General features: G+C 41.9%; 1 protein-coding gene and 1 pseudogene across 1 annotated transcript; both read left to right on the forward strand.

Annotated features, from left to right (window-relative positions):
- The first annotated feature begins 8,663 nt into the window (after positions 1-8,663).
- Positions 8,664-12,350, forward strand: LOC127193197 (chromosome-associated kinesin KIF4A-like). Its single transcript, XM_051150530.1, has one exon. The coding sequence runs from the start codon at positions 8,664-8,666 to the stop codon at positions 12,348-12,350; it is 3,687 nt and encodes a 1,228-aa protein (XP_051006487.1).
- A 5,919-nt stretch (positions 12,351-18,269) lies between these two features.
- On the forward strand, positions 18,270-19,052 carry LOC127196527 (40S ribosomal protein S3a-like; annotated as a pseudogene).
- The last annotated feature ends 7,282 nt before the right edge of the window (positions 19,053-26,334 follow it).

The following is a 26,334-nucleotide window of genomic DNA, read 5'->3' on the forward strand; positions in this document are numbered from 1 at the left end:
TTTACAATGAGACCAGTCTGCTCCTGGCAGCAACCCCATTCTACTTCAAAGAGTATCAAAGGCTTCATATGTGGCAAGCAAGCCCCTGGATAAAAAAAAATGTCCTTTTGTCAATTACAGACAGAATACTATCCAAACTTGACAAACTGGATGCAAGAAAGTCAAGTGCTAAGCTTTGAAAGGACAAGGTAGTCAAGTCCTTTATAATTCCTGTTTTACAGAATGTCTGTCAAATACTCTGAGCCAGAAGGCTGAAGATGATGTTCCCATATTACAGAAGAATTTTGGGGACCTGTCCAGGCAGCCAAATATCCCTGTCATATCTATACTTTTGGAAGCTGCTTGCTTGCATGGCCTACATATTTAGATAATGTTTTTCCTTCTTAGGTCTCCAATGGGGTTGAAGACTTGATAGTTATTGTCTCACAGTTAAACTTAAATTATTTAGGATGATAGAAACTGATAGATAATAGAATACTTTATCTAAGGGTGCCAAATTACAAATGTAAATCTTACCTAATAATTTTCATAATTGTTCTTATTAAGTATAGTTTGTTATTGTAAGAGAAAGTCTTTTATTAGACTAAAAGGGGGAGATGTAGGCTTGAAGTTATTGTGTAATCCAAATGCTGAATTCCGTAACCCCCATATGTGGTTACAATCCTTGTTCTGAGAATCTCCTGTCTCAGTGCTGTGTAAACACTGCTCCCAGTTGTTCTCTGGTATACCAACAAAGCAGCTTACAGCCAATTGATGAGCAGGGAGACAACAGGCTGGACTCCCTGCCAGCCAGGGGAAGTGAATTGGAGGAGGAAGCAAGGGATTCAGCCATGGGCATGGGTTCAGGAGACATCAGGAGAGAGGAGCTGGAGCAGAGAATGCAATGAAGTGCAAGTATCTCTGAGTTTTACATTGGGAAGAAGTGAGACTAGCTTAGAGGGTTAAGAACAGACTAAAACTTCTCAGGATTGTGCTATAAAGCTTGATAAACAAATAATATAATAAAACCGGATGTGGTGGCACAGGCCTTTAATCCCGGCATGCAGGGAAGGGAGAGGCAAGCAGATCGCTGTGAGTTTGAGGCCAACCTTGTCTACAAAGCAAGTCCAGGACAGGCAAGGCTACAAAGAAAAACCCTGTCTTGAAGAACCAAAGTATAAATAAATAGAATTTCAGTTATTTGGGTGATAGCTAGGTTAAAAGAGAAACAAACACGTATTTTATAAAAATAACTTTAACATTACACAAGCAAAAGACATATTCTATGAAACATCATTTATATATGTATCACAATGGTTTACATAAAAAGACTAATGAAGGGTTAGTGTCTTAATTACTTTTCTATTACCATGATAAGACACCATGACCAAGACAACTGACAAAGGAGACCATTTAGTTTGGGGCTCATGGTTGCAGAGGGTTAGAGTCCATGACCACCATGGCAGGAGCATGAGAGCAGGCAGGCAGGCATGACTTGGTGCAGAAGCTAGCGCTTACATCTAGATTTGAAAGCAGGAGGCAGAGGGAGCTAACCGGGAATAATATGTCCTTTTTGAAACTCAAAGCCCACTCCCAGTGACACACCTCTTCCAATGAGGGCACACTTCCTAATCCTTCCCTAAAAGTTCCACTCACTAGCTTATGGGAGAAATTCTCATTCAAACCACCATAGCTGGGAAAATAGCTTAGTGAGCAGAGCGCCCATCTTTCTAGCATGAAGACCTGAGTTTGATCCCCAGAACCTATGTAAAAATACTGAACATGTTGGTGTAGCCTTGAAATAATTCTAGTGGATATAATATCTAGTGAAATAATATCTAGAGGATACTTGGAGCCTGCTGGCCAGGTAGATTACCCAAATTGGTGGTCTCTTGACTAATATAAGACCCTCTCTCGAAAGAGGTAGATGGCACTCCTGAGGTTGCCCTCTGGCCCCTACATTCATCCTCACACACATGAACATACATGGATAGACATACATTAACTAAAGACTAACACTAGTAGCCCAGGCATAGTGGTACATGCCTTTAATGGCAGCACTTGGGAGGCGGAGGCAGGTGGACCTTTGTGAGTCTGAGGCCAGCCTGGTGTACATAGTGTTTCTCAGAAGAGCCAGAGCTACATAGTGAGAACCTGTTTCAAGCAACCAACCACCCACCAACATCAACAAAAAGACTAATAATACTAAATATTGGCAAGAAATAGGAGTAAGGGAAACATTCATATTGCTGGTGGTAGCATAAACTGATACATTTATTTTGTAATAACATTAGTTGCATTTATGATATTTCCCCACAAATATAAAGACACTTTATGACACAACAGTTCTATTTCTAGATGTATAGGAAAAAAAGAAAAAGAAAGCCTATATGCAGCAAAAGACTATAAACCTTAAATACTAGTAATTCAATATATATCAGAAGCAAATGAATAAAATGTAATATCCATACCATGGAAGATTGTAGTCATAGAATGAACACAGATACCTCCGGCAAGTATGAAATTATCATAACAGTCATGCCAACTGACAAAAGCATCCCATAGAGCTAATCTCCATATTAGAAGTCGAAATAATGTCTAGTGGGATAGATTACACAGAAGAAGCATGGTATAAGAAAGCTTTCTGGATACTGAAAATGTTCCATATTGTGCCCCCTAGATGCTCCTAATAATACATTATTTTGGGTAATTTATTTCACAATCAGATGATCTCTCCTATCAGAGTCTCATGTCCTATAACACATCTGCTTTTTCAACACATGGTTACAAATAAACCATGAGGATTTTTTTTTTTTTACTTTCATACCAACTTACAGTGAAGGCTGTTTTATCAACAGGATAGAGAATAAATAAACACTGTGGTGAAACACTGTAAATACAATCAGAATTTTGTCATTTAATTTTCTTCAAAAAGGGAGTGCCAGGGGTGTTTCAGTGGCTGAGCACTGAGGAGTGACACAGAGGCCTATGGAATTGTGATTTCTGATATGATCTCAGATTAGGAAGGTGCAAGCAACAAAACAAACAAATGAATTGGATAACATTTAAAAAGTTTGTCTTTCCAAAAAAAAAACTTTAAGAAAAGAAAAAGAGCAGAGTATGTAAGTACACACCTGTAACCCTGGCTTTCAGGAGTCTGAGGCAGGAGGACTGCTGTGAGTTCAAAGCCACTCTGGGTTACATAGTGAGTACTAGGCAACCTAGGGACATACAGCAAGATCCAGTCATTTCCTTGTCTCTCAAAAAGGGAAAAGACAAGGCTAGGACGTTAGCTTTGTGGTAAAGCACTTGCCTGGCAAGACCCTGTGTTTGGTCCCTAGCACCTTCAAAATGAGAGAAAATATTTCTAAGTCATATGCCTAATGAAGAATTTGTATCTTGAATATATGATCTAAACACAGAATTTAAAACTAAAACAACAGCTAACACAAGTTAAAAATGAGTAAAGGTTGGAGTAGATGTTTTTCTAAAGAAGACAAATGAATACTAACTATAATGCTTAGCATCATTAGTCATCAGGGACATGCAAATTTAAACCAAAGTAAAAAGAATTTCTTTGCCATTGGGCCACCTAAAATTAAGTTTTGTGATAATACAAAGAAAAAAACCTTTACACAGTGCTGATGGGAGCACAAACAGATACAGCCAGTTCAGAAGATCTTCAACGTATTAGTCACGGTATTAGTGTCTGATACAAAACTTACACACCTTGGTATGGGACTAAGAGCACTAAAAGTATATGTCTACACAGAAACGTAGAAAATCTCTAAATGTTCAGCAATGCAAGTATCCTGGTAAACACACACACATACAAAATACAGTTTGTCTATACGAAACAGATTACTTTTAGCCATACAAGGAACAAAACATTTATTCATGCTAAAATGTGTATAAAATTTGAATGTGCCAAGTGAAATAAGATTATTACCCAGAGGGGCTGGAGAGATGGCTCAGAGGTTAAGAGCGCTGCCTGCTCTTCCAAAGGTCCTGAGTTCAATTCCCAGCAACTACATGGTGGCTCACAACCATCTGTAATGTGATCTGATGCCCTCTTCTGCAGATAAAAGTACTAATATACAATAAATAAATAAAATTAAAAAAAAAAAGATTATTACCCAGGAAAGGTATTGTACAATTTCACTCATAAGATATCTAGAATAGTAATATTCACAGAGCTGCAAGGTAGTTGCCAGTAGCTTGGGGAGGTGGCAGTGGGAGTTGAATGTTTAATGGGGTACAGAGTTGGCTTAAATGATGTCACTTTTAAAAATTAAAATAAATTTTTAAAATTTGTTCACCACTTTACATCCCTATTGTATCTCCCTCCCTTGTTGTCTCCTGGTCCCACCCTCCCTCCACATCTACCCTGTCCGCCTCCCCTGACATCTGACTTTAGCCTATCAAGTCTTATCTGGGCTGCCTGTATCCTCTTCCTCTATGGCCTGGCCGGATCGCCCCCCAGGGGAAGTGATGAACAAGTGAGCAGCAGGGTCCATGCCAGAGTATCCCCTGATCTCCATCTTACGGAACCCACAAGGAAACTGTGCTTCCTATCTACTACATCTGAGCAGAGGGTCTAGGTCCTCACCTTGCCCAACCTGAGACCCACACCATGAGAGAGAGCCAATCCCTGACACTATTAATGACACACTGCTATGCCTGCAGACAGGAGTCTAACATAACTGTCCTCTGAGAGGCCCCACCCAGCAGCAGATCAGAACAGATGCTGAGATCAACAGCCAAACATTAGTCAGAGCTCAGGGAGTCTTTGGGACTGTTAGGGGAAAGGATAGAAGGAGACAGAGGGGATAAGAACTCCACAAGAAGACCAGCAGAGCCAACTAACCTAGGTGCTTATGAAAACTGAAGCACCAACCAAAAAGCATGCATGGACTGGACCTAGGTCCCCTACACATATGTAACCTATGGGCAGGTTGGTCTTCATGTGGGTCCCCTAGAAAGTGGAGTGTGGGCTGTCTCTCACATGGACTCTGTTGCCTCCTTTTTGCCTCCTTTTGGATTACTTCCCCTTAGAGTGGTTGTCTTGCCTGGCCTCAGTGGAAGAGGATATACTCAGTCCCGATGTGACTTGATTTGCTGCGGTGGGTTGATGTGGGGGGGATCCCACTCCCCTTTTCTGAGAAGAAGGGGAGAAAGGAAAACGGGAAGAGAGTGGGAGGAGAGGAGAGAGGAAGCTGCATTTGGAATGTAGAGTGAATAAATAAATAAACATATAAACCCAAAAGGAGGTGGTGCATTTGGACAGGGGTGAGGGAAAGAAAGAAAGACTCATGGCATATAAAATATTTAAAGAATCCTTGGAGGCTAAGCTTATCCCACCATAGGAAGTATACTTTCCCCAATATTTTAGCAACTGAGCAGGCATCCCAGGAGAGAGAGAGAGAGAGAGAGAGAGAGAGAGAGAGAGAGAGAGAGAGAGAGAGAGAGAGAGAGAGAGAGGGCTGTGTGCAAGCTTGTAGAGCTACCGTGCTGCAGGTTCTGGGAGTCACAACCCATGTTAGGGTGGGCTTGCTGGTCACGTCACTGCATCTGAGTTAGCCATGTTTCTCCTAAGTAACCTCCCAAACACGGTTAGTAAGCCCTGGAAAGACTCATGGGTTCACCACGATGGACACTGGTGCGATAGTCGCTTTGGTCTGTCGCTGGCTCCCTTTGTGGAGCGAGTAGATGCATGGGTTGCATCTCCCCAGCAAAAGTCTGTCACATAGCACGAGTCAAAGTTGAATTTGTTACATGAAGTCAATGCTGCTAAAGGTGACTGTGATTCCCCCCCCCCCCCGAATATCAATTAACTGGACAATCAGATTGCTGAACTTAAAAAAAGAAAAAAAGAAAAAAAAAAAAAGAAATCAGAATACTTTTAAAAAAAAATGTAACTTTGGCTGTCCTAGAACTCACTCTGTAGACCAGGCTGGCCTCAAACTCAGAGATTCTTCTGCCTCTGCCTCTAGGGTTAAAGGCATGCACCACTACTGCCTCACTATATTATTTTACAATGTAAGCATCAACACTTATTTTCGGCATATTCTGCCTCATTTCTTTAAAGTATCATTAATCTTTATTTAAATATTGGTATTCTGCTCATCATTTAAAAATACTTTGAGCTTTACAAATATTTATTCTGATCACTAAATTTTGTTACCTGCCTGATCTTCTAAAAGTAAAATTAGTGAAAAAATATCCAAATGCATTTGCATGTGTAAACCTATAGATAAAGAGTTTTCATTAGCCGATGACTGTTAGGGATTTTCCCAATGTTATACTTGCATATGAGTGAAACAGCATATGTTCAAGTGTAGTTTGCACCATTGCTTGTAACAATAGATTGATGGCAATGTTATTAAGATATTTAATGATACAACCACATGTCGGAACAGCCCAGGAACCACAGAGTTGAATCTTTTCTGAGCTGATAGAAAAATAAACACACAAAAGTAACTGATATTATGGGGGGGGGGGAATGCAGACAATTGGCTGATTTGAATTTCAGTGAACAGGCAGAAGTTAAATGTTTTTACAAGTCTTTGCATAGAAACTGTCTTAATGGGTGCATGCATCAATAATTCCGGAGCAGAAAAGGTATATAAAGAAAAAGAAATGTGACCAATAAGGCTGTAAGTATAACTGCAGCATAATATATGCTAAATAGGATCAATCGGAGACTGAATAAGATAGGTAAGGGAAAGAGCGAATTTCAAGACATACAGTTTACCTAATTCTAAAGGAGAAGGAAGTAGAAGCGTGGCTGGAGAGAGCTGTAATGTACGACATATTTAAAGAAACTAGAAAAGGGGAACTTAATATTTTTACCATAAGGCAGGAGATGCTGTCTCAAGTAAAAAGAAACACTAGAAAACAGAAACAAGATGAACAAAAGTAAAACATGTTTGAGGAGAGACTATATTTAACCTAATGCAAACATTGTACAATATGTACATTTATTAAAATATCAGTTGATAGTCCACTACTATGTACAATTTTTATATTTTTATGTATCAGTTAAATTTAGAAAAAAGAGGGAGTTGGAGAGATGACTTAGAGGTTAAGAGCACTGACTATTCTTTCAAAGGTCCTGAGTTCAATTCCCAGTAACCGCACGATGGCTCATAACCACGCATAAATGAGATCTAGTGCCCTCTTCTGGCCTGTGGGTGTACATGCAGAAACATTAGAAACATGAAAACGTTTTAACTTTTCTGTCTTCCAAATTTTTATTTTTAATAATTATTTTTAATCTAATGTACATTGGTTTCTTTTTACTGCATGTATATATGTGTTAGGGTGTCAGATCCCCTAGAACAGGAGTTACAGACAATTGTGAACTGCCATATGGATGCTGGGAATTCGACTAGGGTCCTCTGGAAGAGCAGACCTTGCTCTTAACTCCTGAGCCATCTCTCCAGCCCCGGTTTCCAAAAGTATTATAATTATAGAGTCCTAAGAAGAAAATAAACAAATGAAATGGCAAAAAAAAAATGCAGAAAAAATTATTGAAGGTTTTCAACATTTGGCAGACATGAAATATGAGGTTCAGCTACCCAGCCAGGAAACTACAAAGAGAAAAATGTAACCATGTATAGAGAATAACACACTGCAGAGAGAGAGAATGATTAAAATTTAAAGTCAACGTCTTATCTAGAGACAATAGTGCCAAGTGACTTTAGAGTGGCATTTTGAAAATGCTGAAAGAAAATTAAGCTAATGAGAAATGGCATTTCTGACAAAACAGTCTTTCAAAATTTAGGTGACTAATAAAATCTGTTAGAACTCACAATATATTCAGCAACGTTGTAAAATGAAAGAAAAGTATACAAAAAAAATGAAATGTTTGGGAATAGATTTAACAAATAAATATAGAAAGGTACACTTGAAAACTGCATGATATTGTTGGCAGAAATCAAGATCTAAATGAACGGAAAGGTGTCTCATGTGGTTATTATTTGCAAACTCTATGCTATTAAAATGGCAGTGTTAACCACATTTGTTTACAGATTGAACTACTCTCAGCAGGCTATTTTATAGTCACTGGTAAGGTTATCCTAAAACTAAGAAACCAAAGGGACTCGTAATAGGGAAAAAGTCAATTGAAAAAAGCGAATTGAGGCTTCTGGCTGGAGAGATGGCTCAGCGATTAAGAGCACGGACTGGTCTTCCAGAGGTCCTGAGTTCAATTCCCAGCAACCGTATGGTGGCTCACAACCATCTATAATGAGATCTGATGCCCTCTTCTGGTGTGCATGAAGACAGTGTACCCATTTACATAAAATAAATAAATCTTTTTAAAAAACACAAATATTAGCACAACGTCACGATATCAAGACAAATCAAGCCATATGGTATTAACATAAAGGTTAGACACACAGATCAAGACACTAGTATAGTTTTCGACAGAGATGATAAAAACAATTTAATCAGCAAAACAAAGCAAACCGACAAAAAAAAAAAAAATCCCAATACTCTTCAATATAAGGTGCGGGAGTGCACTCTCAGGCTCCGCCCACAGGCTGCCTGCTCTCTGATTGGCTGGCGCCTCTGACAAGGTTTGGAAACAGCGGTTAAAAACTCCAGTTGAGAGGGGACCAGGAGAGACAGGGAAGGGGAAGGGAAGAGCAATTACTTTGGGCAGATGCTGAGCTAGCATCATGAAGGAAGAGGTGAAGGGAATTCCTGTAAGAGTGGCATTGCGTTGTCGCCCTCTGGTTCCTAAAGAGATTAGCGAGGGCTGTCAGATGTGTCTTTCCTTTGTGCCCGGGAAGCCTCAGGTGGTAATTGGTACAGATAAATCCTTTACCTTCGATTTTGTGTTTGACCCCTCCACTGAACAGGAGGAGGTCTTCAACACAGCAGTAGCACCACTCATTAAAGACGTATTCAAAGGTTACAATGCCACTGTCCTGGCTTACGGGCAGACCGGCTCTGGAAAAACCTACTCTATGGGGGGTTCATATAGTGCAGATGAAGACAATGAACCAACCATTGGGGTTATTCCTAGGGTAGTACAACTTCTTTTCAAAGAAATGGATGAAAAGAGAGACTCCGAGTTCACACTGAGTGTGTCTTACTTGGAGATTTACAATGAAGAAATTTTGGATCTTCTGTGCTCGCCTTGTGAGAAAGCAGCTCAAATACATATCCGGGAGGATCCCAGGGCAGGCATAAAGATTGTGGGACTCACCGAGAAGACGGTTTCAGTTGCGTCCGACGTGATTTCCTGTTTGGAGCAGGGCAACAACTCTAGGACTGTAGCTGCCACAGCTATGAATTCACAGTCTTCCCGATCTCATGCCATCTTCACAATTTCCATAAGGCAAAGGAAGAAAACTGACAAGGACAGCAGCTTTCACTCGAAGTTGTGTCTTGTAGATCTCGCCGGGTCAGAAAGACAGAAGAAAACCAAGGCGGAAGGGGATCGCCTGAAGGAGGGTATTAGTATTAACCGTGGACTCCTGTGCTTGGGAAATGTGATCAGCGCTCTTGGAGACGGCAAAAAGGGTAGCTTTGTGCCCTACAGAGATTCCAAGTTAACTCGCCTGCTTCAAGATTCTCTGGGAGGCAACAGCCACACTCTTATGATCGCCTGTGTGAGTCCTGCCGACTCCAATCTAGAGGAAACAGTAAATACCCTCCGCTATGCTGACAGAGCTAGAAAAATCAGGAACAAAGCTGTAGTTAATACTGATCCCCAGACAGCTGAACTTAATCGTCTTAAGCATCAGGTACAGCAGCTACAGGTCCTATTGCTACAGGCCCACGGAGGCAGCCTGCCTAGATCTATAGAAGCGGAGCCATCAGAGACTCTCCGATCTCTGATGGAGAAGAATCAGTCCCTGGTAGAGGACAATGAAAAATTGAGCCATGCTCTGAGCGAGGCAACTGGTGAGGCTGCCCGGATGTTGGAAAGGATCATTGTGACAGAGCAAGCGAATGAAAAAATCAACACCAGGCTGCAAGAGCTCAGGCATCATGCGGCCTGTAAAGTGGATCTGCAAAAGCTAATGGGGAGGTTGGAAGACCAGGAATTAATAGAAAACGTAGAGACGATTTGCAGTCTACAGCAAGTGATTATTTGTCTATCAGACGAAACAGTTGCTTTCCTGGACGCAGCCGCTGAATCGGCGATGGAACTAGGTGCTCAAGAGGCGATCAGTCCAGAGATGACGTCTTCGGACGCTTTCACCACACAGCATGCTCTACAGCAAGCTCAGAAGTCTAAGGAACTCACTGAGCTGAATAAAGCCCTTGTGCTGAAAGAGGCCCTAGCTAGGAAGATAACTTCCAACGGTGGCCAACTACAGCCCATTCAGTGCCAGTATGAGGCAGACATCAAAAGCTTAGAATCAGAAGTCACCAGTCTGCAGAAGGAAAAGGACCAATTGCTTCTGGATCTTCAGATGACAAAGAAGGATGTCAACCAAGCCAAGTTGAGTGAGCACCGCCGCAAATGTCTCCAAGAGCTGGAGGCTCAAATAGGCAATCTGAAGAAGAAACTAAAAGAACAGTCCAAACTCCTGGTACTGAAAGAGTCCACTGAGAATACCATCTCCAGACTGACTCTGGAGATACAGATGATGAAAACTCAGCGAGTCCAGTTGATGCGCCAGATGAAGGAAGATGCTGAAAAGTCTAGACAGTGGAAGCAACAGAAAGACAAGGAAGTAATCCAGTTAAAAGAACAAGACCGTAAAAGGCGGTATGAGCTGCTTAAACTGGAAAGAGACTTCCAGAAACAGTCCAACGTGCTCAGGCGTAAAACCGAAGAGGCAGCAGCGGCTAACAAGCGCCTTAAGGATGCCCTCCGAAAGCAACGGGAAGCAGCAGAAAAACGCAAAGAGACGCAGAGCCGTGGAAGAGAAGGCACAGACACACGAGTGAAGAACTGGCTTAAAGGTGAAATTGAAGTAATGGTCAGTACTGAGGAAGTCAAACGCCATCTGAATGACCTTCTTGAAGAGCGAAAGATCCTAGCCCGGGATGTGACTCAGCTTAAAGAAAACAAGGCACCTGGGGAGAACACGCCTCCTAAGCTCCAGAGGTGCACAGCTGCCAGTGATGAAGTATGTGGTCATGTTTCAGAGCCAGCGGATTCTATTATAGAGCAGACTGGAAGTCTGGAGGCTGAAATGGAACTCAGGAGTGCTCAGATTGCTGACCTACAGCAAAGGCTCCTGGACGCAGAAAGTGAAGACAGGTCAAAACGACACTGGGAGGATATTGCTACGACCCTGGAAGCCAAATGTGCCCTAAAATATTTAGTTGGAGAGGTGGTCTCCTCTAAACTTTGGGTCAGTGAGCTTGAAAGCAGCCTGAAACAGAGCCGCGCTAGTAATTGTAAAATGCAGAAACTGCTGCTTGAGGAGCAAAGTCGTCTCGTTGAAGTAGAGACAGACTTGAAAGCTGAGCTGCTTAAGGTGGAGCAGAAGCACCAGGAGAAGGTGCTGTGCCTTCTCAGTCAGCTGCAGCGAAGCCACATGGCAGAGAAGCAGCTGGAGGTGTCAGTCAGTGCAAAGGAACAGCAGCTGCTGAGCGCATTGCAGGGTCAGGAAGAGCAGTTTAGGAAAATGCAAGAAGCGTGTGAGCGAAACCAGCAGCTTCTCCAAGAGAATGAAATAATGAGGCAGAACCTGACCCTCCTTCAAGGAGCCAAAGGCCAGAAATCTCGTCTTCCCAAGGATGGCCTTCAATGTGCGGATTCTTCCTCGGACTACATTCCACCTGCGCCCACACCATCCCGTGTTACAGACAAGTTCCCGGAACAAAGCATGGACGCTAACGATCTGAAGTATCATTCAGAGCATTTGCTGAGTGAGGCTGAAGATGGTGTTGCCTATGGTAAGGAGTGGAAACCCGGGAAACTGGCTAAAGTGTCTGTGAAGACCGTCCAAGGGTCTTCCTGTAGGGGGTGGTGTAGGAAAAAACACTGTGGGTGCAGGGAGCAAGCGTTGGACTGCAGGGCGGCCTGTGGCTGTGACCCCACAATGTGCTGTGACCACCAGCAAGAGCAAGATAGCTTGGGAGGCACCCCCGAGCGGCACCGGGATTCTGAAGGTTCCTTCGAACTGGAAGATCCTACCGAGGTGAACCTAGGACTGAACTTCTTCAACCCTGTCTGTGCCACTCCCAGTACCAAGATGCTTAAAGAGATGCGTGATATGGATCAAGTTTTATCCAGGAAGACTGCTCTTGCAGTTTCCTTAGCTCTCCCAGACATAAAACACGGAGCAACGGAATCCCAAGAAAACAAGGCCACAGGGAAGAAAAGGAAGCGAACTCTGGCCTGCACTAGCATCTTCTTTTCTGGCTGCTCTCCTACCAATGAAGAGACCAGCTGAGAGTGTAGTCAGTTACATTCCCCATCTACCCTGGCAGACACTGTCAGTGCAGCAGGGGAGGGGACTGCTTTCTAATGACTTCCTTGGGTTTTCTTGTTATTGAGAAAAAGGGACACAGTGCTACTAAAAGAAAGAACACCTTTGTTGGGTGTTAGCTTTTTGTCTTCAGACCTCCCCAACCAGCATCACTATTCTCCAGCATGGAAGGACCCAGGGGCCCTTCATGAAGCCATATTTAGGTCAATGTAGCTCTTTCTCTGTGATAACTCAATGATGTCTGCTCATGGAGATGAGATTGAGGCCTTTCTCTCTTGAGACTGTCAAGTCTTAAAAGACAAGGCTTGGGTCAGTTCCTGTCCTGACTCTCTCTGGACTGTAAATGTTTTAACAGGAGCCCCAGATTGTTTTCATTTTTTTTTTTTTTTTGGTTTTCATTTTAAAACGTTGAATAAATCAACCTCAGTTATTCCAAAAATGACTATTGAGTCTTATGTATTCTAGTATCAAAAGATGGGTGATAAAGTTGTTCAAAGGGCCAAAAACCAAACCAAACCAAACCAAACCTACAAATATCTGTGTCCAGGAATAGCAGTAAACCTTTAAGACCTTGCGTCAGCCTATGATTTTCTGCATGCAACAAAAAAAGCACAAGGAACAAAACTTTTAAAAACCCTTGGAGGATGTGAGACACAAACCACAGAGTAGAAGAAAATATTTGGAGATCACATCTTAGATCACATCTGTTCTTAGAGTATATAAATAACATAATTTACCAACTAAAACATATACTCTATTAACAGTGGGCAAGGACTCAGAATAGCATTTCTCTAAGGCGATATTCAAGTGACCAATAAGCAGAAGAAGTGATAGGAAGCATTAGGGAAATGCAAATCAAACTATGAAGAGACATCATTTAATATATGCCAGGAGATTATAATAAGCTTTGGTAAGGATATAGGCAAAATGTGACCTGAGTAGTTCAAGGCAGAAAAAGAAAAGAGTATTACAACTTTGGGAAACAGCAGTTTCTCACCATATAATCCAATAACTCCACTCCTGGCTAGGTGCCCTAAAGAAAGCAAAACCGATTTTCACAAAATAGAACTATATACACTACAGCATTACTTATAAGATCTACAGATATAAACAAGTCTAGTGTTCATCATCTAATGCATAAAAATGTGCTATGTCTAGGGTAGACATTTACTCAACTGTACAAAGAACAAACATTGACATTTCCCTCCCTATGTATGGAGCTTGAGCACGCGCACACACACACACACACACACACACACACACACACACACACACACACAGCTGAAAGAGGCCATATTTTATCTATATACGCTATACAGAATTAGAAAAATGGAAAGGAAGAGAGGGCAGGATGAGGAGCAGTAGAGTCTCTAAGGAGAATGGGGAATGACTGTTCATGACTTTGTGTTGTCTTTCAAGAAGATGAAATGTTCTGGAAATATATATTTGTGAGCTTGTACAACTCTGAATATACTAAAGACCAATGAACTATATATGTGTTTCTTTTTAAAATTTTTTTCTTTTCAAAACATATATTTATAGTATTACACATATATACAATAAACTACCTACAGCAAGAAAAACCGTGAAACAATCAGGAATTATGTAAATATTACATACATAGTGTTTTGGCTATTTGTATTTGACAACCTTGAAGAGAACATCTTTCCTATCTTGGTGCATCTAATATGCTGAATGAAAATCAATATCCTATGCCATCTTTATCAACCTATAACACCTATCTAGACTTAAAAACATCTTAACCCCTAAACAACTAAGCTTAATTGTAAAACTAAACTCTATGGTCTTCAACCCCATCATAGCAGGAACTATTGAGGACTTGCTTACCCTATCTTTGCAGAGTTTGGCCGTTGACTCTGCCTGCATCTAATCTTGCCCATTTTTAGGCAGAATTCTGTGGCAGAAATGAGGACATTTTGTCCAATAGCTTGTTTGCCACACTTGAAGCCAACTCCATAAGGAGGTTCTTTGATGTTCATCTTCTTTGAGTAGGCTGGGTATTGCCTGGAGTTAACCTGTCTTGTCAATGAATCTTTAAAACAATAAAAACATCTTTTTTTTTCCTCCCTAAGACATGGTTGCCTGGATTAGCTTTATGGACCAGGCTGGTCTTGAACTCATAGAGATCTGCCTGCTTCTGCCTCCAGAGTACTGGGATTAAAGGCGTGTGCTACCATGCCCAGCTTAATGAAAATGTCATTAAATGCCATGTTTTGTAGGTCTCTGAGGTTTTTGAAGACCTTCTCTAACTATATAGAATCCTACTTACCTGTTAAACTTAGGATTTATATTCTTGTGATAGAAATAGACTAGTAATTGACATAACCATGATTTGGTCGACTAACGATTTATATTACTTAATTATCCTAAGCAGTCTGCAATAGCACTTTCAAAGTATTAGGAGCAAGCCTTGCATTATAATTGAGTTGTATGGGTGTAATACTCCATGTTAGGGAAGAGTGTGTGATGAATAATCTAATCTCACATTTGAATTATATGCCAATGTATCAAAATTAAGCTTATTTTGCATCAATATGCAAAGTTATACACCAGTTAATTAAAAATAGCCTTGGGAGTAACAAGTAAGACATTAACCTGAGCAGTAGATTCAATAATCTACTTTTTCTCCTATCATTCCAATATTTTTCTATATTCCCCCTTCTTTCTTTTCAACTCCTATCTCCAAACCTAGGTAAGAAAGATAAGGGAAAAGAGAGACATTCCTGAGTCCAACCTTGATTTCTCTCTGAATAAGACCATTAATAACTTACAATTAACTCCCAATGAAAATAAACCTCTCTAGTCCAAGAAAGCAACCAAAAAACCTACCCAACGCCCCCTAAGGGAAATAGAGTGTCGTTCTCTTAAGGTTTCTTCTGGCTGATTTGGGGCCCCAAATAAAGTTGGGGAAAATGGTTAAGCAAGCTAGGAATAGCATTTGTGGTCCAGTTTCTAAATGTTGAGAAATTCCAGGCTTAACTAAAGTTCTGTGTGAGACAGTCTGAATTGCTGGAGTAATTGGGATCAGAAACTTTCTTTGAAGCTGTCCTGGGAGCTGTCTTGTTCTGATGAGGAACAGCAACAGAAGCACTTGGTGCCAGAATATGAAGGATGCAGGATGTCAGTGTCCTGCATGCTGAAAAGATTGACTCCCATCAGGTCTGATCCAGTGTCAGTGTTCAGTTCATTTGTTCTGAAAACATATAATTTCTCACAAGCATTATACAGTCTTAAAATTATAAATATATGAGGTGTGCATGATGCACAGAACAATTAAGGATGGTTCTCTGCTCTTTTTATGAGCAGAAGGAAGACATTTGTAAATCTTCACTCATGCCATAAGAAGAATGGCATCTAATAATAAATCACATGGATTCTGTAACCAAGAAGAAGCATTGTCTATGTGTAAACATTCATGTCTCAGCCAGTCTCAGAGCCTTGTTCTGCAGTTTGAATTCTTCACATCCTGATTGTAGCCCCCCCCCATCCATCACTTCCTGATCCCTCTCTCTCCCTCATTCCCTCTCCCTCCCTGCTATAGTCCACAGAAAGGGGACTCCTTTCCCCCTAACATCTGACCTCTGCCTATCAAAGACTCATCTGTATCCTCTTCCTCTGTGGCCTGGCAAGGCCACACTGCTAGGGGAAAGCGGTCAACATTGAGGGGCCAGAGTCCATGTCAGAAGTAGTCCCTACTCCCCATATTGTCGGCCCCACAAGAGTCTGTGCTGCCTGTCTGTTATATCTGAGCAGAGGGTCTAGGCTCACATTATACATGGTCCTTGTTTGGCATAGCAGTCTCTGTATTGTAGTGTGATTGCCCTGTACTCTGTGGCTAATATCTGCTCATGAGTGAGTACACACCATGCGTGTCTTTCTGGGTCAGGTCACCTCACTCAGGATGATCTTTTTCTGTTCATTTGCCTGCAGATTTCAAATTTTCCTTATTTTTAAATACCTGAGAAGTATTCCATTGTGTAAATGTACCATATTTTCTTTATCCATTATTAGGTTGAGGGATGTCTAGGTTGTTTCCAGATTCTGGCTATTATGAATAAAGCTGTTATGAACATAGTTAAGCAAATTTTCTTGTTGAATGGTGGAGCATCTTTTGGGTATATGCCCAGGAGTAGAATAGCTGAGTCTTGAGGTAGAATTATCCCCAATTTTTTGAGAAATCACTAGACCAGCAATGGACAAGTGTTCCCCTTTTTGCACATCCTAATGAGATCCCAATTATTAACTATTGATTTTAGAGCCTGGGCTATTGGTATTCTGTTCAGGAGGTTGTCTTCCGTGCCAATGAGTTCAAGGCTCTTCCCTACTTTTTCTTCTAACAGATTTAGTGTGTCTGGTTTTATGTTGAGGATGTTAATCCACTTGGACTTTAGTTTTGTGCAGGGCAATAAATAAGGGTTTATTTGCATTTTTCTACAAGTAGCCATCCATTCTGTTCCTCTTGACGGAGGCAGTTACTTGGAAATTCCAACTAGCTATCCTTTAGATTTTCCTTAGTTGGCTCCTGTGCTTAACAGCAGCTGATTGGCTGTTACCAAATTAAGACGACTGCTGAGGCAGCCAACTGTGAAAACTCAGCTCTTGACACTGCGTTCTTCAATCTCTGTAGAAGAAACAAGGATGAATATAAACAAACCAACAACAACAACAATAACACATAATTAGAACAAAATGAAAACCAACATGGGAGACATACAATTAAAGGTAATTATTGTAATGAATATAAGATCTCTGCTATAATATTAATAGTTCTACCTCAAGACCCAGCTATACCACTTCTGGGCATATATACCTGAAAGATGCTCCACCATACAACAAGGACATATGCTCAACTATGTTCATAGCAGCTTTTTCATAATAGCCACAATCTGGAAATAACCTAGATGTCTCTCAACCAAATAATGGATAAAAAATGTGGCACATTTACACAATGGAATACTACTCAGATATTAAAAACAAAGGAATCTTAAAATCTGCAGGCAAATGAATGGAACTAGAAACAATCATCCTGAGTGAAGCAACCCAGATGCAGAAAGATACACATGGTATATACTCACTTATAAGTGGATATTAGCCACACAATACAAGACAACCACACTACACTACACAGACCTAAAGAAGCTGAATAACAAGGAGGACCCTAGGGAGAAGCTTAATTCTCATTCAGAAGGGAAAAAAGAATATACCTCAGAAGCAGTTGAAGAGAGGGCACAGGAAGGGAGCCTACCATAGAGGTCCTCTGAAAGTCTGCACCAAGCATGGATCCAAGCAAATGCTGAGACACACAGCCACACTTTGGGATGGAGCACAAGGAGGCTTATGGAAGAGTTAGGAGGGACAGAAGGACCTGGAGGGGGCCAGGAACTCCACAAGGAGACCAATGGAATCAACAAATCTGTGCAGAAGAGGGGGGTGCTTCAGGGACTGATGCACCAACTAAGGACCATGCATGGTGAGGACCTAGGCCCTCTGCTCAGATGCAGTAGACAGGCAGCACAGTCTCTTTGTGGGTCCCATAAGATGGGGAGTAGGGACTACTTCTGACATGGACTCTGGCCCCCACACATTGATGATTTACCCCTGCTGGGGTGGTCTTGCCAAACCACATAGGAAGAAGATACAGGGAGTCCAGATGAGACTTCTTGGCTGAAGTCAGATGTTACGAGAGCAGAGCTCCACTTTCTGAGGACTAGGGGAGGTAGGAGAGGTATGAAGGAGGGAGTGTGGGATCAGGAGGCAAAGAGGCAAAGGGGGCAACAACTAGGATGTAAAGTGGACAAATTAAAAATAAATAATTAAAAAAGAAAACCTGGCTTCTGCCCTTTTGCCTCTATGAGCAGCACCATGGGGGTTGTCAAGAACAAGCACCTGACAAAAGGCAACAGGAAGGGAGCCAAGAAGAAAGTGGTTGATCCATTTTCTAAGAAAGACTGGTACAATGTCAAAGCTCCGGCTATGTTCAATATTAGAAACACTGGGAAAACACCAGTCACGAAGACTCAAGGAACCAAAATTGCACCTGATAGCCTCAAGGGTTGTGTGTTTGAAGTGGGCCTTGCTGATCTACAGAACGACAAAGTTGCGTTTAGAAAATTCAAGTTAATTACTGAGGATGTTCAGGGCAAAAACTGTCTAACTAACTTCCATGGCATGGATCTTACCAGGGGGAAAATGTGTTCCATGGTCAAAAAGTGGCAGACCATGATTGAAGCTCATGTTGCTGTCAAGATGACCAATGGTTTTTTGCTCCGTCTTTTCTGTGTTGGATTCGCCCCCAAAAATGCAACAACCAGATACAAAAGACATCATATGTGCAGCACCAGCAGGTACGCCAGACCCAGAAGATAATGGAAATCATGACCCAATAAGTGAAGGCAAATGGCTTGAAGGAAGTGGTTCCAGACAACATTGGAAAAGACATAGAAAAGGCTTGTCAGCACATCTATCCTCTTCATGACGTCTTCCTTAGGAGAGTGAAAATGCAGAAGAAGCCCAAGTTTGAGTTGAGAAAACTAATGGAGCTCTGTGGTGAAGGTGGTAGCTCTGGAAAAAGACAACTGGTGATGAGACAGGTGCTAAGTTGAATGATCTGATGAATATGAACCACCAGTCCAAGAATCTGTTTAAAATTCAGATTTTAATAGTGACAAATAAAAAATGTTAATGTCCGGCTGCTGCTCTGGAGAGGTCCAGGGTGGGGTCTCTGGGGATGGATGCGGATGCCCTTCCAGTTCACTTCATCTCTTGGGTGGCCAGAGCTGATGGCTCAGGCAAGTGATCAGGATTGAAAGAAGAAAGAGGAAAGGGAGCCCAGGGTTTATTCTCTAGAGACTGGCTGTACTGCAGTGGAGGAGGAAAACTTAAACTGACCACAATTTTCCTATGGTCGAGGTTGTAAAGATGGCTTCTAGCTGGAAACTGCAGGGGGGTTGTAAAAGGAGGCCCTCTGATCTGTAGATAGGCCTCTTGGCAGAGATCTCCAGAAAGCTAATGTAAACTTACACCTGCTGGCCCTAGAAGGCTGATGGTAAAGCTAACTTATTTGTGAATCTACAGGGAAATAGGAAATAAGGGAGTGATGGAAAATAAACGACTCCAACTGAAGTTACGCTTCCCAATTTCAATGCTGTTTATTGTTGGTCACTGTGCTTATACTACTGAGAGAAGGGAATTACCTCATAGGCAAAAATGGGCAATTAATCACAAAAACAGATGAATTCTAAAATGCAGCAGGTTACATGTTTTGAAGCTAAACAATTCTTATCTATGTATCCATTAAATAAGTTCACAGTGAGTTCAGAGTAACAAAGGTTGACAAGGCCTAAAGGTAAACATGGTGTAAAACTTACAAGAATATATGACTTATCAATTAGGACTGACCTAACTATATATTATCCAGCTATCTCTTAGTTCTTGATGAGTTCAGGACAATAATTTTATCTGTTTTTCATTCTAAGAAACAGAGTAAATTTAAAATAACAACATATGATGGCACAAAGTAACAAGGTATAAGGAATTATAACAGAACAGTTTGTATATTTAGACATTAAGGCTCGTGCTTAGTTTAGACATTTCTAAGTAGCCCCATTATATCTTGGGTTAATGGAGAGTTTAAACCAACTTGCCTATATTTATGGTGAATAGCAGGATTCATGGTGCCATCTGGAGTGGAGGCTTATCTGAGGCCACAAACCTGCTTCAAGGCTATTCCTAGTGAGGCATCTGGAGGGCCACAAAGGTATTTATTTATTGCAGCCATAAATTCTCTAAAATTGTTTTAGAAGACCTAAAACAATTTAACTTTTTAAACTTTTAAAATCAAATCAGGAATTCCATAATCAGGGATTAATTCATCTGAACAACAAACAGTACATCCTCAACAAGATCCTGTAGGAAGTTTGCTCAATCAGAGCTGGTCAATATTCAGAAAGTGACAATTCACACCAATGCCAGATGTTTTTTCTCTTTGGTTTTTCAAGATAGGGTTTCTTTGTGTAACCGTGGCTATCCTGGACTCACTTTGCAGACAAGGATGGCCTCAAATGTAGTCTTGGTTGTCCTGGACTTGCTTTGTAGACTAGGCTGGCCCTAGACTCTCAGTGATCCACCTGCCTCTGCCTCCCTGGGTGTTGAGATTAAAGCCATGCTTCACCATGCCTGGCTCTCATGCCAGATTTTAGAGAGGTGCAGCAGTGCACAACTGACAGGATAGTCAGAGTTGGAAGCAATTCTGGGGTGCATCATGGTACAGATCTTGCAAAATACCAGATCACCTCCTAGACAGCCCACATGCCTAGAGAGCTCCCTTAACAGGATGGCTCTTGACATAAAAAGTCCTATTTGTGATAAAAAAAGAAAACCTATGAGAACTAGTAGTTTTCCAAACCCATAATTCTTCATATAATATCTATTTTAGGGTGTTCAGATCCTTATTGATCACTCAAGGGAAAACATAACAGCCAAAGGGTCATTCTGTCTCTGTACATTGAACTTTAAGGCAACTTTCAGAGATAATTTGTCAATTCTCCGCCCCCCATATTCATTGTTGTGTGGAGGCTCTTTTGTGGTGTGCAGAATCACTAAGGGTGCCCAGAATGAATCTGAATAGCTTTCTTGATACCAAGTAATCAAAAATGTGCATAAGACCGCAATTAATGTTGTCATTTTTTTTTCAAAAGATCCACGGCCACATAAAACCTGCTTTGTACACATATCACAGAAGTAAACTGATCTCAGTTCAGTGCATTCCTGGAAAAGCCTGTGTAAGGAACATGCTTTTCTTCTTCCCTGGTGACCTTGAAGGACAGAAGCCAGGCCTCAGCCTGAAAGTGCAGAACACAACAAAGCACCTCTACCCATAATCTCTCCCTTCCCAGACACTGGAGACAGAGTCTCTCACTGAACCTGGAGCTCACAGAATGAGTAGGTTTGGTGGCCAATAGCATCCAGGAATCTGCCTGTTGCTGCCTCCTCAGGGACTTATTATAATGCTGCTGGAGACTAGAACTCAGGTCCTTGTTCTTGTCTGACAATCACTCTATTGAATGAGCTATTTCCCAGCCAACCCCCCCCCCCATTGTTCAAGTCTAAGAGAAAATGTACTTTTACAAAATTGAAACAAAATTACAGCACTTCACGCTGTCAAACAATAATTCTTGTACATCTAATCAGTGACTGCTTATGTTTCGCCAGTTGTATTAGTCTTAAATTTTCCCGTGCTTGCAGGAAACAGGATCCAATAAAGTCCATACTTTGCTGCTGGTCGATGTGTAGTCATGCATCACTTAGTGGCACACATGCATTGTGGGAATGTGTCCTCAGGGGATTCATCCTTGAGCAAACGTCATAGAGTGCTTACACAAACTTACGTTGTAAGGCAGTTAATTACTTCATGTGGCCTCTTGATGGAATCAAGGTGTAGGATGAACACAAGCTGAGGTAGGCTGCTGTGAGCATATTGCAGCATTTGGTTGGGATTCTCTGCTCCAGAGGGTTAGCGTGTCTGGGAAGTTATGGGAAGGAGCACGGCGTCCATGACGTAGGCATGATCTTGGGGCAGGAATCAGAGCTGACACTTTCTCCACACGTGCCAGCCAGCCCGAGGGAACTGAGAAAGGTGCTGTGTGCAAAGGGAACCTTTACCCACCTGCTTCAGTTGTTGTGTCAGAAGACTACTTCCTGCCTCTGTCTGCTAGCCTAGGCCGAGTCCTGGAAGCATTTAGTTCCGTACAATCTAACCTAGGCCTAGGGCATTTTCAGGCTCTGAGACTTACTGCTTCAAAAGCTCATCCTTTCTTGTTCTTTCTGAGCTCAAAGCTGGTTGGTTTACTGATTAAAAGATGGTGAATTGCAACGTACATGGAATCTGAGTACTTACTGGGAGAGCAGGAACTGGCTGTGATTGAGGGGCCATGCTGCTGACTCTGAAGTGCCAGTGTCCATCCGTGTTTTCCTGAGGCTATCACACGGTTCCAGCCTCAGAACTTCTGGCTGATCCTGCCACCTTGGGGATGACTCCAGCCTATGGTCCACAGCTCTAGGAGATGTCCTGAATAGACCTGCTTAACCTCACGTACCCACAGCGGCCCTCCATTCCCTCCCACACCCCAGCTTATGGACTGGTGCCATTTCCAGGGCCTCGGATAAACATCATTGGTGAAGTGGCTGGGGACAGGATTAACAAAACAAAACAGAAATGGTAGTTTTCCTACACACAAATTGCAATCAGAATGAGAAAGGAATTAGGGAAACATCATTTACAGTAGCCATAAATCCCATATAAAATCCCGGGGTAACTTTAATCAAGCAAATGAAAGACACGAGCAACAAAAACTTCAGGTCTTTGAAGAAAGAAGTTGAAGAAGACACCAGAAGATGGAAAGATTCCCCGTACTCATGCATCAGGGACAACTCCCTTCACAGAAATTGGATAGTGTAGACACTAAGAACAACAATCAATCAACGGGATATCTCATGAGATGGAAAAGCTTTGTAAGGCAAAAGGCACTGTGAGTGGGAGAAAACAGCAGCCTACAGACTGGGAAAACATCTTTACTAACTCCACATCTAACCTAGGGCTAATATCCAAAATACATAAAGAACTCAAGAAGAAAAAGAAGAAGAAGAAAGAAGGAAGAAAGAAGAAGAAGAAGAAGGAGAAGAAGAAGAAGAAGAAGAAGAAGAAGAAGAAGAAGAAGAAGAAGGAGAAGAAGAAGAAGAAGAAGAAGAAGAAGAAGAAGAAGGAGGAGAAGAAGAAGAAGGAGAAGAAGAAGAAGAAGAAGAAGGAGAAGAAGGAGAAGAAGAAGAAGAAGAAGAAGAAGGAGAAGAAGAAAGAAGGAAGAAAGAAGAAGAAGAAGAAGGAGAAGAAGAAGAAGGAGAAGAAGAAGAAGAAGGAGAAGGAGAAGGAGAAGAAGAAGAAGGAGGAGGAGGAGGAGGAGGAGGAGGAGGAGAAGAAGAAGAAGAAGAAGAAGAAGAAGAAGAAGAAGAAGAAGAAGAAGAAGAAGAAGAAGAAGAAGGAGAAGGAGAACAACAACAACTAAAAAACCCTAAATATCAGCAAACTGAATAACCCAATTAAAAATTGGGTAAAGTTCTAAACAGAATTCTCAACAAAGGAATTTTAAATGCCTGAGAAACGCTTAAAGAAATGTTAAACATCTTTTGCCATCAAGGAAATGCAAATCAAAAACTACTTTAAATTTCATCTTACACATGTCAGAATGGCAGGGATCAAAAACACAAGTCACAATTCAGGCTGGCCAGGATGTGGAGCAAGGGGAACATTCCTCCATTGCTGATGGGAGTGAAAACTTGTACAGCCTCTATGGAAGTCAATATGGAGGTTCCTTAGAAAACTGGGACTTGATCTGCCTCAAGACTCAGCTATACATCTCTTGGATATGTACCCAAAGGATGCCCGATCCTACCACAAGGACCCTTGTGCAATTATGTTCATAGCAGCTTCATTCATAATAGCCAGAAACTGTAAACAACCTAGATATCCCTAAATAGAAGGTTGGATAAAGAAAATGTGTTGCATCTACACAATGGTGCATTATTCATTTGTTAAAACAACATCATGAAAATTGCAGACAAATGGTTGGAACTAGGAAAAAAAAAATCCTGAATGAGTTAACCCAGACCCAGGAAGACAAATATGCTATGTACTCTTTTATAAGTAGACATGTGCTGTAACATAAATGATGCTACAATTCACAGACCCCTAGAGTCTAAGTAGGAAGGAAAGTTTAAGCGGGGATGATGCATGGATCTCCCTGGGAAGGGAAAATAGAATAGATGTTATGGGTAGACAGGGGATGGGTGGGTGGGGATGGGACCAGGAGGGTTCAGACATGAGGAGGGTGTTGGAGGGAGCGAGCACTTGGAGAATACTGGAATTGGGGTGTATTTGTGGGACAATGTAGTGAAAACTCCCTGGAATCTATGAGAGTAACTCCAGAGAGCTCTCCTATTAACTTGGGCTACAAAGTCTAAACCAGCCACCATATATAAACAGGCAAGGCTGCCAGCAGTAAGACTTGGACTGCAACCCAGCCACAAAACCTTTGACTGACAGTAGTCCTCTCTGTAAGATGTGCTGGTGGTGCAGGGCATGTGGGAATGGGCAAAAGATGACCTGTCCAACTTGAGGCCCACATCAGGAGAGGGAAGCCATGCCTGATACTTTGTGAATGGCTATGATCCAGAGGCGGGGCAGCCCAAAGACCCAGGATAGAACCAAATATGACTGGAAAAGAACAAAGCCAATGCATTGATTCCTAATGATATTCTTTTAAAAATATATTTTATTAATTTATTCATATTACATCTCAGTTGTTATCCATTCCCTTGTATCCTCCCATTCCTCCCTCCCTCCCATTTTCCCCTTACTCCCCTCCCCAATGACTGTGACGGAGGGGGACCTCCTCCCCCTGTATATGCTCATAGGGTATCAAGTCTCTTCTTGGTAGCCTGCTATCCTTCCTCTGAGTGCCACCAGGCCTCCCCATCCAGGGGACGTGGTCAAATATAGGGCACCAGAGTTTGTGTGAAAGTCAGACCCCACTCTCCACTCAACTGTGAAGAATGTCATGTCCATTGGCTAGATCTGGGTAGGCGTTCAAAGTTTACTGCATGTATTGTCCTTGGCTGGTACCATAGTTTGAGCAGGACCCCTGGGCCCAGATCCTCCCATCATAATGTTCTTCTTGTAGGTTTCTAGGACCTTCTGGATCCTTCTATTTCCCTCTTTTCCCATGCTTCTCTCATCTAGAGTCCCAATAGGATGCCCTCCTCTCTGTCCCACTTTCCTGGTAAGTGAAGACTTTCATGGGACATGCCCCTTGGGCTAGTATGCAGATATAAGTGAGTATATACCATTTGAGTCTTTCTGCTTCTGGGTTAACTCACTCATTTTGATCATTTCTAGTTCAATCCATTTGTCCACCAATTTTGGGAATTCCTTGTTTTTAATAGCTGAGTAGTATTCCATAGTGTAAATGTACCACAGTTTCTTTATCCATTCTTCAACTGAGGGACACTTAGGCTGTTTCCAGGTTCTGGCTATTATGAATAAGGCTGCTATGAACACGGTTGAGCAAATTTTCTTGTTGTGTGCTGGAGCATCTTCTGGGTATATTCCAAGGAGTGGAATAGCTGGGTCTTGAGGAAGCACTATTCCCAGTTTTCTGAGATAGCTCCAGATAGATTTCCAAAGTGGCTGTACTAGTGTGCATTCCCACCAGCAATGAAGGAGTGTTCCTCTCTCTCCACATCCTTGCCAGCATGTGGTGTTCCTTGAATTTTTGATCTTAGCCATTCTGATGGGTGTAAGATGGAATCTCAGAGTTGTTTTGATTTGCATTTCCCTGATGACTAAAGATGTTGAGCATTTCTTTAAGTGTTTCTCAGCCATTTGATATTCCTCTGTTGAGAATTCTCTGTTTAGTTCTGAGCCCCATTTGGATTATTTGGTTTGGTGGTGTTTAATTTGTGGACAAATGGATTGAACTTGAAATGATCATAATGAATGAGTTAACCCAGGAGCAGAGAGACTCAAATGGTATATCCTCACTTATAACTGGACACTAGCTCAAGGGGCATGTCCCATGAAAGTCTTCACTTACCAGGAAAGTGGAATAGAGGTGAGACCATCCTATTGAGACTCTAGGTGAGAGAAGTATGGGAGAATGGGGAAATAGAAGGATCCAGAGGGTCCTAGAAACCTACAAGAAGAACACTATGATGGGCAGATCTGGGCCCAGGGGTCCTGCTCAAACTATGGCACCAACCAAGGACAATACGTGCAGTGAGCATCAAACCCCTACCCAGACTGGACACTCTCCGAGAGTGGGGACTGACTTTCACATGAACTCCGGTGCTCCATATTTGACCATGTCCCCTTGATGGG

Source organism: Acomys russatus, chromosome 1 (genome assembly GCF_903995435.1).
Source record: "Acomys russatus chromosome 1, mAcoRus1.1, whole genome shotgun sequence".
Classification (NCBI taxonomy): Eukaryota; Metazoa; Chordata; class Mammalia; order Rodentia; family Muridae; genus Acomys; species Acomys russatus.